Below are 14,311 nucleotides of genomic sequence, written 5' to 3' on the forward strand. Positions count from 1 at the left end.
CTCCCTTAAAACTTTCCTTTCTAAATACAACACAAACTGCAGGAATATAAAATTAGTTTGCATTAAAGTTTAATATTTAAATGTATGTTCTTTTTATCTTAAAGATTAAATAAAAGCCATACATTTACTTACCAAGACCAACACTGCTGTTCTCCAATAAATAGCTGAGATGATCGAACATAGCTTTTTGATTCTGCCTACTTATACGACAGAAGTAACAGAGGAAACGGCAACAGTTGGCCACCATCTTAGGAAAAGTGATTTCCTACATAAAGAGCAAATGGTCTTCAGAAAATTGAGTTCAGAAGTTGAGGTCCAATCACACTGTCCATCCGTGTGGGCCCATGTCTGTGAAGTTTCAGATACTAAAGACCTTCAAATATCTAGATTTCAACTCACCTAGTCCTTGAGCCACTGAAAATCAAGTTGGCACTAATTTAGAAATCTCATTACCATCAACGGGGATCTAGAACTAATCTACAGCCTTAAATCTATAAGCAGCTTAAACCTGATTTAGAAATAAGGTAGACTCATTTGTGATTTCCAACTAACACTATTAGCTTTGCTTCTCTGGGAGAGTATTTAGTCTAATTGATTCAGTTCTGTAAAACTGGAATAAAATGGATAAAAATACTTGCTTTAGGTAAGAGAGGCAAAATTCAATGAGATCTTTTGTGAACAATACCCAGTTTACTACTTGGAACCACGTTAGGGTGTTCCTATCATAAGTGTTGTTATTTTTAAGATTCCAGGATTTGCACCTTCCCTGATTGGTACATGACTTAATGCTATGATAAGCACATCCTGACCAGAAGGCCTGCATGCCAGATGCCATCAAATACACCTCCTTTGAGCACCTAATCTTGTTTTACTATGCCCCAGATGATCCTTCAAGTCCCTCCTTAACAGAGTATTTTGTACATATCTTTACACATCTGTCCAACTGGTAGACTGAACATGAGAAATATGCTCTTCAATATTTTGAAAAATAATCTTAAAATTTCAAAAAATAGTGAAATATCTTTTGCAAATCATAGATCACAAAATTATATGTATTCATATGAAATTGTTATATTACTCTATTCACTTCATTTTGAAGAAGTTTAACTTTGAATCACTTAAAAAATTCACTTTATAGTCTTAAAACAAATACTCCAGAGCATCATCTTCAAATTTTGGCCTGGATCAGGAATTTAGTGGAACCAACCGAACTGCTATCTCAATAGAGGGCAATGTCTGAGTCTGAAGAACATATTTAGGTTTTGGACTTTCCAATTCTCAGTCTATAAAGTTAGCTTTGTTTGGTTTGGTTTTGTTTTTGCAAAAGGTGCTCTTTCAAAAACAGTCCTCCTAAGAAGACTAAGGAGGATTAAGAAATCCTCATTAAAAATGAGCAGTACATGTACTCCTCCAGGAGTCCTATTCTTTGACATTTTAATAATAGAAGGTTTTCCTTTACCTTGGACTCTCCACCGCCAAGGACATTCACCATGACCTCCATCACTGTCTCATGCATCCCAAGTGCCCTCATGAGATTAGGGTGCTGGTAAAACACTTTATTATTCATGATATCCCTAGAAAGGACAATATAGGTATTGGGGGGGGGGGGAGAAGCACAGAGGTCAGAGAAAAATTTGAATGAATATTTATCTGAGATCCTGATAAATCTTTTGGAAATAATTACTGGCATGAACAGAAAAGTTAAGTCCAACCATAATTAAAATTAATAGTAGCAAAAGCTAATAAACACAATTAATTGAGTTTTCCTTAAAAACTACTGATAGCCTCTCAAAAATAGTATACAAGTTATCCTTTTCTGTTATAAGAAATGCACTAAATATATAAACATTCATCTATATGAAATATACTTTTGGACACTTATCCTTCATAGTTTTATGTATATCCAAATATTTGTTCAATCTTCTTTAGCATAGAAATATGAATCACTGTTATACCATGTTTCTATGATAATTCCTATATAAATTACTGATATTCAGGTGTCTACTTTTTATGTAGGTTATTTCTAGTACTACATTCAGTGCTTGTATGTTTAATAACAGTGGTGTTATTTCTTACTACATTGTGTTATCATTCTAGAGAACTGCTTGTAAAGGATACATAGTCTCAAAGAAAAACTCAAGACACATCAAGCCCAGGCACAAGAAATGTGACAAATTAAAATAGACATTTGATTTGAAAAACGAGTAGCAGATGAGATCTAACATGTTCCATATTATTATTATTATTTCATTATATGTTTGCATGTTGTTATGTTATGTATATTATAGGCATATTTATATATGAACATATTCCTAAGGATATTAATATTTAGTAGTCATTAAAAATAAAGAATTCTGCTGATTTTTATTTGAGCATAAATCAAATCAGTACAAGAGTTTTTTCCACAAAACACTGCTTGTCACAGCTTTAACAAGAAAATTATAATACACAGCTTGCAGGAAGACAAATATTCCCTGCAAATATTATCTCCTTAGTTGACTCACCTCCTCATTTGGTTATAGGCTGACTCTAGTTACTCCAGGTATATCAAGACAGTGAAACAGTATGATTCTTATTGATGATTTTCTTCTTCTTCTTCTTTTTTTTTTTTAGTTTTAGTTTTTTTTTTTGCTTTTAATTGAGTTTAGTTTTGCTTTAACAAGAGTTTTTAGGTAGCACAACTCAAAAAATAAATGACATAGGGACCGAGGATTAAAATAGGTCTGAGCTATTTTGGGCAAGAACAAATGGAGTAAAGAAAGGTCTCCTTTTCCTTCACATAAGACAGCAATGTATTTAGTAGGAGGACCTTCCATTTTCAAACCACAGTTGTAATCACAGGATCTGCTCTTTCATTATTTCAGATCCTTTTGTATGACCCAACTTTTGGACAATATTTTATTGAAAAAAATCTTGTTTGCCCTCAGTTGAAGGTAAATTAAGTTGATTTGTAATTCTTCTTCTCGGTAGGCAGGCTGTCACTTACTAAATGTGTCCTTGGAGAAATATCTCTAATACCACAAAAACATATTTTTTTTATTTTGTATCTTTAATTTTATGGAACTAGATTAACTTTTTTGGTGGAATATTTGTATTATATCTCATTTTCAACATTCTACATTAGATTTCTACATCCTTATGTTTCAGTATTTTTCTTGCAGACATCAAAAAGCTTAATTTAAGCTCCTATTATTCTTCTATTTTCATATTCCCAAGTTATGCAAGCTCGTGAATGATTCCTAGGTTCATGCATATATGTACCAGAGATACACTAAAACTTATGCTTCCCATTCTTTCTCCCTGAATTCCATGATCTTTTCTCTAATGTACAGCCTTTAGGTTTTTCAATGAAAGACTTTAAGTAAATATTCTGAAATATCTTTGTTTTGCCCTCTTAAATATGAGCTATAAACTCTCATTTCCAAGTCTACATGAAGCACAAGGTCATGGTGTGCCATTCTCAGTTGAGTAATGCATTCTAAACTGATGGCTATTTCTATTAGAATTTGTGAATGTGGTATTCCACTGAGTAATGATCTCTAGTTTTGCTACTGAGAACTGCAAATACTGTTGGGGTTTTTTTTGCAAGTATTCTGGCTTTTCTTTCAACTTGCTTTTTAAAAAAATTAACTACTTTAATTATTAGATAGATTAATAATTAATAGATTTTATCTATGTATTTGAGAGAGAGCAAGTGGGAGGAGGAGGGGCAGAGAGAGAGGGAGAAGCAGGCTCCTCATTGAGCAGGGAGCCCAAGTAGGGACCAATCCCAGGACCCCAAAATCATGACCTGAGCTGAAGGCAAATATTTAACCAACTGAGCTACCGAGGTGTCTTGCAATTTGCTTTTAAAATAGTCTTTATCACTGGTTCTATTGCAGTTTCACTATAGTCTATCTAGGTGGGGAGTGGAACTACCTGTGCTTTAGGATCATCTGTGAATTCACTTTCTTCACTAATTCTGAAAAATCCAAGCCAACAGCTCTGAAATATTCCCATTCTCTAGATCATCTATTCTATCTTTTCCCGAAATCCTGTTTACCATATTCTGGACTTTCTATACTATCCCTTAGATCTTGTAACTGCTCTTTCAAATTTCCTTATCTTTACCTCTCAGTGTTACAGTTCTAAGTAATTTCTCAGATCTATGATCCAACATATTAATTTTCTCTTCAGTTATAGCTTATCTAATTTAATTAATTCACTGTTTTTAATGTCATTTATTATATTTTTTCATTTCTAGAAATTCTATTTGATCTTTTTCAAATCTTCGTAGACTTCTCCCCATGTCTTATTTTGGAGAATTGATTTATTCCTTTGTATTTTTAATCATTTTAAATATAGTAACTTTATGTTCTTTCTGGAATTGTATTAGCTGAAGTTCTGGACACAGCTATTGTGACGCCACTCTTATTGTATCTGCAGACCCTTGCTAATGGAGAATTATTTCCTTATGTGCTTTGCAATTTTGATTGTAAGCTCACCATTGGCAGTATTTCGTTTTTTCCTGCACAATTTCACAGTGACTTGAGTTGAGAAAGGACACCTCCAGGGCCAATTGTTATATTCTTGATTTGGGAATTCTTAGACCACATGAGGTATAGAAGTTAATCCCCAAATTCACATGAAGCACACTCTATATGCCATATATATTGAACTATCAGAAGAATTGAGTTGTTTACCCCATTCTTTTTACAAGGCCCAGTAGATACAGACAAAATTCCTTATTATTTCCTGCTGGCAAGTGTTTGTTTCTCTGTGGATTTTAATATGTTTTTATTAACCTGTATTTCTATGTATGATTGTACATTACTGAAAAATTAATTTAAAAAGCCTCTAAGGTATGTGCTGCATATCAGCCACCTCAGCATCTAGTTGAAAAATTAGTCATGTTTTGCTGATGAGCAACTTTCCTATTTAGCTTAAAAACAAAATGTCTAGAAAAGCAATAATCTCATTTAATAACCATAAATAGGTATCCCTCACAAATATGGCTGATTTGGCTCCAGCTCACAGCAATAAAACCAACATTGCAATAAATAAAATCAAGTAAATTTTTTGGTTTTCCAGTGCCTATCACTGGGAAATAGTAGTCTATTAAGAATATAATAGTAGCAGGATGCCTGGGTGGCTCAGTGGTTGAGCATCTGCCTTCGGCTCAAGTGGTGATCCCAGGATCCTGGGATTGAGTCTTATATCCGGCTCTCTGCAGGGAGCCTGTTTCTCCTTCTGGTTTCTCCTTCTGCTTATGCCTCTGCCTTTCTCTCTGTGTCTCTCATGAATAAATAAATAAAATCTTTAAGAAAAAAAAAAAAGAATGTAATGGTATCATGTTTCATGAAATGTACATACCTTAATTAAAAAATACTTTGTTGCTAAGACTGCTAACAGTCTCCCGAACTTTCAGTGAGTTGTAACTACTGAGCACAGGTCCCCATAACAATTATGATAATAATAAAAATCTGGGAATATTATGAGAATTGTCACAATGTGACACATAGAGATACAAAGTGAGCAAATGCCATTAAAAATGGTGTTGATAGACTTGCAAGGTAGCCACAAACCTTCAATTTATAATAACTTACTATCAGCAAAGTGCAATACAGCAAGGCACAATAAAACAAGGCATGCCTGTAATCTAAATATGTATTTGTATTAATATCCCAACTGTGCAGCTACTGGGATTAGCAAGTAGGAAGAAGACATTTATAAGACAGAGGTTGTAATAGTTAAATAAATTACCCTAATCCACGAATCATAAGCTTCTCTTCTTCTTTGCCCATTCTTACACTCAGCAGAGAACGAATCTGACCAAGAGATGCCAGCAGGTTGATGGTATCCTCCACGGAGACACCATTTATAGTGTAGGTCTTTGGCAGAGCCCGGACCAGACCCCCAATGCCATCATACTGTCGATGGAGCAACACAAACATGGCCCTCACCAAGTCAGGGTCTTCAATGACAGACTCTTGTGCCCATCGGACCATGGTCTCAGAAATCAACTGTTGAAGAGTGGCTGCAAAGTCATTATGGATGTTTTTTTTTTAAAAGGAAAATAATAAGAGAAGACAAATTAGTTGGGCATTTCAACTGTACCTCTCATAGTCCCCCATTCTAATATCTATATTTGTACCAAAATGAAAAAGGATAGGAATATTCTATTAGGAAAATAAACTTTCAATATTTTATATACATGTCAATAAAAAGGAGTTATAAACATGCAAGGATAAAAATACACTAGCTTTCCCTTAAAAACTACTCTTATAATTAAAGAATTTAAGCAAAAAAAAAAAAAAAGAATTTAAGCTGTTCAGAATTACAGCTACTTTTTCAAAACTACTGTTGGCAATCCATAGGGCAATCATTAGTTGTCCTATTACTTTTACTTTTATTTTCTTTGTTCCATTATTTTCATCCCAGAAGATCTGACATTATATATCCTTATAAAGTCAGTCATGGGCATCCAAGGAATTATCTATTTTTCTGTCTCCTCATTTGAGCCATTTGCAATAGTGACCTCATATAATTGTATTTTTATTATAATTTGGATCCTTAATTGTCACTTAAAATGATTTGATTGTGAAGCTGTATTAAAATGAAAAAATATTCTATACATAAAAGATCACTTGCAATGTGACATGCAGTGTAGTACACATATTTTAGCTTTCCTAAAATAAATAGCAAAATTATCAAAGCTAAGTGGGGTTGATGTGATCAATTCATACATAATGAGGTACTAATTCCTATCACTGATACACTGGCATATTTTCAAAAGAAGCTGTTTTACCTGCTTTAATCTATATATTATTAAAGGACTAACAAAAACTACTAATTTGAACCAAATCCAAAATGCAGATAAAATACCAGTATACTTCCTTCCACATGCTTCAAAACCATGCTGACATTTTTAATAGGTCAAAATAATAAACCTGATAATAACAAAAAGTGGCTCATAAGAAACCCTGAAAACATGAGAGACTCCTAACTCTGGGAAACAAACTAGGGGTGGTGGAAGGGGAGGTGGGCGGGGGGTGAGGGTGACTGGATGACGGGCACTGAGGGGGGCACTTGATGGGATGAGCACTGGGCATTATTCTATATGTTGGCAAATTGAACACCAAAAAATAAAAAATAAATTTATTAAAAAAATAATAAGAAACCCTGAACCCTCATTTTGAAGACTTGATTCAAATAAATTTGGTTGTGATACTGAAGAATAAATTCAGAAGTAACTGTATGGATAAATGTTTTCCATTTAAGTTAGCATCAAATAAAACCCCTAAAATTTTTCATGAATTTTTCTTCTTTCAGTAAAAATTGTTCATAAATAAGTGCTGCATCATAGAATGAATGGGGACTGAGATATGAGGTATTAAGATAGATCTCACCAACCTACTACTTGAACCCCTTCTGGATGAGTGACATGTCTGAGACTCAGTGCCCCAGTATGCTTGTTTTCAGAGTATTAGCTGTTAACTCTTCAGTTAAATAGGATAAAAATGAACCAGAAATGCAGAGCAGTTTAGAAAATATTTCAGAACCAAAATATGGTTAAAGATACTATCTTTTCAAACTTTAAGAAAAAGTTTAACTTGGTACAAGAATATTTGAAACCCAATAGCATAATATTTAGCTAGGAAAGCTAACTACTCCCTTTGTATTTTCTCTTGATAGTCTGATCAAATACCTAAATTTGTAACCCTCTCGGGAGCCCATTCACCCTTATGATACTGCTACTTTTCAATTGATTCCTACAAATATAATTTGATGCTGCTGTCTACTTCTGGCAACCACAGACATCTACTTAAGAATTTGATTCTTAGAAGCTTTGAACTCAATTTTCTCTCTGGCTCATCTAGTATCATGTTAGTTCAAAGGATAAATAAGTATCAGGAGAGTCACTTTGCCAGTGCCCTTCCATACTGCTTACAGGACTTCTTGGAGTCACTCTCAATTGGTTTTTCAGCTTGTTTCTTCTTCAGGTATGTCACCTTTTCTACCAGGGACAGCAGGCGTCCTCTAATTGTTAAGTCACTGTTTCCATCCAAAGACCCATCTTCATCAAGCTCAATTCCTAGCATGAGAAAAGCAAAGAGAAAGAAGAAAAGAAAAATGTATCAGAAAAAAATACATTTAGGAGAAATAATGCTCTGGTTTTGCAACTTATCCTATTCATAGCCTAAAGCAATGCTGCCATGTCCAAAATATTCGACAACATTGAGTTAAGCACTTCTGTTCACTAGCACTCAGGTAAAATGCACTCACTGGCCTCTTCTTCTCCTTTATCTTTCTCCCTTGTTCTTATGATCCCAGGGCTATTAGTGGCCAACACAAAATATAAAACTGAGCAGACAGCAAAAAGATGCTCCTAGGAGTCAAGAGCAAATCTGCTATTGGTCTAACCCTTAGGCTGACCATCAGGTATCCCTGACTTTAGGTGCTATAAGCCTAGATTTACAGTTTTACCCTGCAAAGAAAGCCTCCTAGACTTTAGCTTCCTCATTTGCCTCTAAAACTCACAGTGGCATTTTAATAAATTGAGAGAAGAGAGAGTAGGCATAATTAGGTATCCTAAACCAGGGAATGCTTTATGTCTGAAGCAATAATCCTACCACTTTAGAGTACATCTTTATTTATAGTAGATAAAGGAAGGAGTGGGCCCATATCACCATCATCCCTAAGGTCTTGGCCATGTCCGGGGACACCAACTACCTGCCCTGCATGACTACACTCTTCTGCATAAATGTTCTATCTGAGGTCTGTGGGCAGGACATCACCACCAGGCACATGCTGCCTACAGTCCTGCGTATGGCTGGGGACCCTGTCGCCAATGTCCGGTTCAATGTGGCCAAGTCCCTACAGAAGATAGGACCTATCCTCGACAACAAGCACATTGCAGAGCAAGGTCAAGCCCATCCTAGAGAAGCTAACCCAGGACGAGGATGTGGATGTCAAGTACTTTGCCCAGGAGGCTCTGACTGTTCTTTCTCTCGCCTGATGCAGGACGAGGAGCCAACGTCGGCCTCTGGTGTCCACCCTCTGTCCCCTCCAAGTCCCTTCCTACGGGAGATTGTGGGGGACCTTCGGCTGACACTCCCTGTGCATGGTCTGACCCCAGGCACCTTCCCTCAGCACGGTTCTTCCTCTCCCCAGCCTGGGAACGGACTGCTCACTGTCCACCTCTTTAACAGGCTTGGGGAGCACAAGGTGGGACAGGGCAGTGACCCTGGGAGGAAGGGGCCACTTCTGCCTGCAGGGGAGAGATGTGAGCATCCCAGGTCACAGGCTCCTGCGGCTGTAATGGGGACCTGTACCCCATCTACTTCTCCACCTCCTTTCTCCCTTCCCCTCTCTCCCTCCCCCTCAGTGGTTTTTGTGTGTATAAGTGTGTCAACTGTGCCATTATTTTATTCCTGTTTTCCCTTTTCACAGAGAAATAAAGGTCTAGAAATTAAAAAAAAAACTTTCTGGCAATTGTTTAGTGTCTCTTTATTCATAAGCTAAATTAATATCCAAGGTGATGCTTCTACTCTCTTCATTAAAATAAAATAAAAATAATGCAACTGGCCTATATATCACTTAAGAAATGACTGATTCATTTTCTTTCACTGGAACACTTTGTCCATATCACTGATTAAAAGAAACACACAGGAGGGGCAAGAGGGTGGAAGAGTAGGGTCCCCGAGTCACCTGTCCCCACCAAATTACCTAGATAACCTTCAAATCATCCTGAAAATCTACGAATTCGGCCTGAGGTTTAAAGACAGAACACCTGGAATGCTACAGTGAGAAGAGTTCGCGCTTCTATCAAGGTAGGAAGACGAGGGAAAAAGAAATAAAGAAACAAAAGGCCTCCGAGTGGGAGGGGCCCCGCGAGGAGCCGGGCTGAGGCCGGGGCGAGTGTCCCCAGGACAGGAGAGCCCCGTCCCGGAGGAGCAGGAGCTGCACCGACCTTCCCGGGCGGAAAGGGGCTCCAGGGAGGTGGAGCAGGACCCAGGAGGGCGGGGATGCCCTCGGGCTCCCGGGGACACTAACAGACACCTGCGCCCCGGGAGAGTGCGCCGAGCTCCCTAAGGGCTGCAGCGCGCACGGGGGGACCCCGAGCAGCTCGGGGGGCTCGGGGGCGGCTCCGCGGAGGGGGCTGCGGGGCGGGAGCGCGAATCCAACAGCTCAGGCCCCGGAGCACAGGGCGCCGGGACACAGCCCAGGATCCGGCCTCCCCCGGGACAGGCAGAGGCCGGGAGGGCCCAGGACGCTCCTGCCCCGAGCTGAGCAGATCAGCGGCCCCGCCCCGGAGCCTCCAGGCCCTGCAGACGGAGAGCTCCGTGGTGACTGCGGGAGCTGACTCCAGGGCTCCAGAGCTGGCCCCGCCACTGGGGTTGTTCCTCCTGCAGCCTCACGGGGTAAACAACCCCCACTGAGCCCTGCACCAGGCAGGGGGCAGAGCAGCTCCCCCAAGTGCTCACACCTGAAAATCAGGACAACAGGCCCCTCCCCCAGAAGACCAGCTAGACGGACAAGTTCCAGGGGAAGTCAAGGGACTTACAGTATACAGAATCAGAAGATACACCCACCTCCCCCATTTTTTTTTTCTTTTTGATTTCTGTTTGCTTCCCCCACCCCTTTTTTCTTTCTCTTTTTCTTCTCTCCTTTTTATTTTTTCTTCCTTTTTTCTTTTCTCTTTTTCTCTTTTCTTTGCATCTTTCTCTCCTCGCTTTTTCTCCTTTTCCCAATACAACTTGTTTTTGGCCACTCTGCACTGAGCTAAATAACTAGAAGGAAAACCTCACCTCAAAAGAAAGAATCAGAAACAGTCCTCTCTCCCACAGAGTTACAAAATCTGGATTACAATTCAATGTCAGAAAGCCAATTCAGAAGCACTATTATACAACTACAGGTGGCTCTAGAAAAAAGCATAAAGGACTCAAGAGACTTCATGACTGCAGAATTTAGATCTAATCAGGCAGAAATAAAAATCAATTGAATGAGATGCAATCCAAACTAGAAGTCCTAACGACGAGGGTTAACGAGGTGGAAGAACGAGTGAGTGACATAGAAGACAAATTGATGGCAAGAGGGAAACTGAGGAAAAAAGAGACAAACAATTAAAAGATCATGAGGAGAGATTAAGGGACAGCCTGAGGAAGAAAAACCTACGTTTAATTGGGGTTCCCGATGGCGCCGAATGGGCCAGAGGGCCAGAATATGTATTTGAACAAATCCTAGCTGAAAACTTTCCTAATCTGGGAAGGGAAACAGGCATTCAGATCCAGGAAATAGAGAGATCCCCCCCTAAAATCAATAAAAACCGTTCAACACCTCAACATCTAATAGTTAAGCTTGCAAATTCCAAACATAAAGAGAAGATCCTTAAAGCAGCAAGAGACAAGATATCCGTGACCTTTATGGGGAGGAGTATTAGGGTAACAGCAGACCTCTCCACAGAGACCTGGCAGGCCAGAAAGGGCTGGCAGGATATATTCAGGGTCCTAAATGAGAAGAACATGCAACCAAGAATACTTTATCCAGCAAGGCTCTCATTCAGAATGGAAGGAGAGATAAAGAGCTTCCAAGACAGGCAGGAACTGAAAGAATATGTGACCTCCAAACCAGCTCTGCAAGAAATTTTAAGGGGGACTCTTAAAATTCCCCTTTAAGAAGAAGTCCAGTGGAACAATCCACAAAAACAAGGACTGAATAGGTATCATGATGACACTAAACTCATATCTGTCAATAGTAACTCTGAACGTGAACGGGCTTAATGACCCCATCAAAAGGCGCAGGGTTTCAGACTGGATAAAAAAGCAGGACCCATCTATTTGCTGTCTACAAGAGACTCATTTTACACAGAAGGACACCTACAGCCTGAAAATAAAAGGTTGGAGAACCATTTACCATTCAAATGGTCCTCAAAAGAAGCAGGGGTAGCCATCCTCATATCAGATAAACTAAAATTTACCTCGAAGACTAGTGAGACATGAAGAGGGACACTGTATCATACTTAAAGGATCCATCCAACAAGAGGACTTAACAATCCTCAATATATATGCCCCGAATGTGGGAGCTGCCAAATATATCAATTATTAACCAAAGTGAAGAAATACTTAGATAATAATACACTTATACTTGGTGACTTCAATCTAGCTCTTTCTATACTCGGTAGGTCTTCTAAGCACAACATCTCCAAAGAAACGAGAGCTTTAAATGATACACTGGACCAGATGGGTTTCACAGATATCTACAGAACTTTACATCCAAACTCAACTGAATACACATTCTTCTCAAGTGCACATGGAACTGTCTCCAAAATAGACCACATACTGGGTCACAAATCGGGTCTGAACCGATACCAAAAGATTGGGATCGTCCCCTGCATATTCTCAGACCATAATGCCTTGAAATTAGAACTAAATCACAACAAGAAGTTTGGAAGTACTTCAAACACGTGGAGGTTAAGGACCATCCTGCTAAAAGATGAAAGGGCCAACCAGGAAATTAAGGAAAAATTTAAAAGTTTCATGGAAACTAATGATAATGAAGATACGACTGTTCCAAATATTTGGGATGCAGCAAAAGCAGTCCTGAGGGGGAAATACATCACAATACAAGCATCCATTCAAAAACTGGAAAGAACTCAAATACAAAACCTAACCTTACACCTAAAGGAGCTAGAGAAAAAAACAGCAAATAGAACCTACACCCAGCAGAAGAGAGTTAATAAAGATTCGAGCAGAACTCAACGAAATCGAGACCAGAAGAACTGTGGAACAGATCAACAGAACCAGGAGTTGGTTCTCTGAAAGAATTAATAAGATAGATAAACCATTAGCCAGCCTTATTAAAAAGAAGAGAGAAGACTCAAATTAATAAAATCATGAATGAGAAAGGATAGATCACTACCAACACCAAGGAAATACAAACGATTTTAAAAACATATTATGAACAGCTATACGCAAGTAAATTAGGCAATCTAGAAGAAATGGACGTATTTCTAGAAAGCCACAAACTACCAAAACTGGAACAGGAAGAAATAGAAAACCTGAACAGGCCAATAACCAGGGAGGAAATTGAAGCAGTCATCAAAAACCTCCCAAGACACAAAAGTCCAGGGTCAGGTGGCTTCCCAGGGGAATTCTATCAAACGTTTAAAGAAGAAATCATACCTATTCTATTAAAGCGGTTTGGAAAGATAGAAATAGATGGAGTACTTCCAAATTCGTTCTATGAGGCCTGCATCACCTTAATTCCAAAACCAAAGACCCCACCAAAAAGGAGAATTATAGACCAATATCCCTGATGAACACAGATGCAAAAATTCTCAACAAGATACTAGCCAATAGGATCCAACAATACATTAAGAAAATTATTCACCATGACCAAGTAGGATTTGTTCCCGGGACACAAGGCTGGTTCAACACTTATAAAACAATCAATGTGATTCATCATATCAGCAAGAGAAAACCAAGAACCATATGATCCTCTCATTAGATGCAGAGAAAGCATTTGACAAGATACAGCATCCATTCCTGATCAAAACTCTTCAGAGTGTAGGGATAGAGGGAACATTCACCAACATCTGAAAAGCCATCTATGAAAAGCCCACAGCAAATATCATTCTCAATGGGGAAGCACTGGGAGCCTTTCCCCTAAGATCAGGAACAAGACAGGGATGTCCACTCTCACCACTGCTATTCAACATAGTACTGGAAGTCCTAGCCTCAGCAATCAGACAACAAAAAGACATTAAAGGCATTCAAATTGGCAAAGAAGAAGTCAAAACTCTCCCTCCTTGCCAATGACATGATACTCTACATAGAAAACCCAAAAGCCTCCACCCCAAGATTGCTAGAACTCATACAGCAATTTGGCAGCGTGGCAGGATACAAAATCAATGCCCAGAAGTCAGTGGCATTTCCATACACTAACAATGAGACTGAAGAAAGAAAAATTAAGGAATCAGTTCCATTTACAATTGCACCCAAAAGCATAAGATACCTAGGAATAAACCTCACCAAAGAGGTAAAGGATCTATACCCTAAAAACTATAGAACATTTCTGAAAGAAATTGAGGAAGACACGAAGAGATGGGAAAATATTCCATGCTCATGAATTGGCAGAATTAATATTGCAAAAATGTAATGCTACCCAGGCCAATTTACACGTTTAATGCAATCCCTATCAAAATACCATGGACTTTCTTCAGAGAGAACAAATTATTTTAAGATTTGTGTGGAATCAGAAAAGGCCCCGAATAGCCAGGGGAATTTTAAAAAAGAAAACCATATCTGGGGGCATCACAATGCCCGATTTC

The 14,311-nt window shown here is 38.6% G+C and overlaps 1 protein-coding gene across 5 annotated transcripts in view; it reads right to left on the bottom strand.

Annotated features, from left to right (window-relative positions):
* RYR2 (ryanodine receptor 2) overlaps positions 1 to 14,311 on the bottom strand; it is a 726,942-nt gene that overhangs the window by 188,788 nt on the left and 523,843 nt on the right. For all 5 annotated transcript variants that reach the window (XM_038533815.1, XM_038533818.1, XM_038533817.1 and 2 more), the window contains 4 exons: positions 7,931 to 8,074; positions 5,743 to 6,016; positions 1,460 to 1,574; positions 133 to 265 (listed from right to left, as the gene is read on the bottom strand). In XM_038533815.1, the coding sequence (XP_038389743.1) occupies positions 133 to 265; positions 1,460 to 1,574; positions 5,743 to 6,016; positions 7,931 to 8,074 (666 nt within the window). The remainder of the gene's footprint in view (positions 1 to 132; positions 266 to 1,459; positions 1,575 to 5,742; positions 6,017 to 7,930; positions 8,075 to 14,311) is intronic.

This window comes from Canis lupus, chromosome 4, assembly GCF_011100685.1.
Source record: "Canis lupus familiaris isolate Mischka breed German Shepherd chromosome 4, alternate assembly UU_Cfam_GSD_1.0, whole genome shotgun sequence".
Classification (NCBI taxonomy): domain Eukaryota; kingdom Metazoa; phylum Chordata; class Mammalia; order Carnivora; family Canidae; genus Canis; species Canis lupus.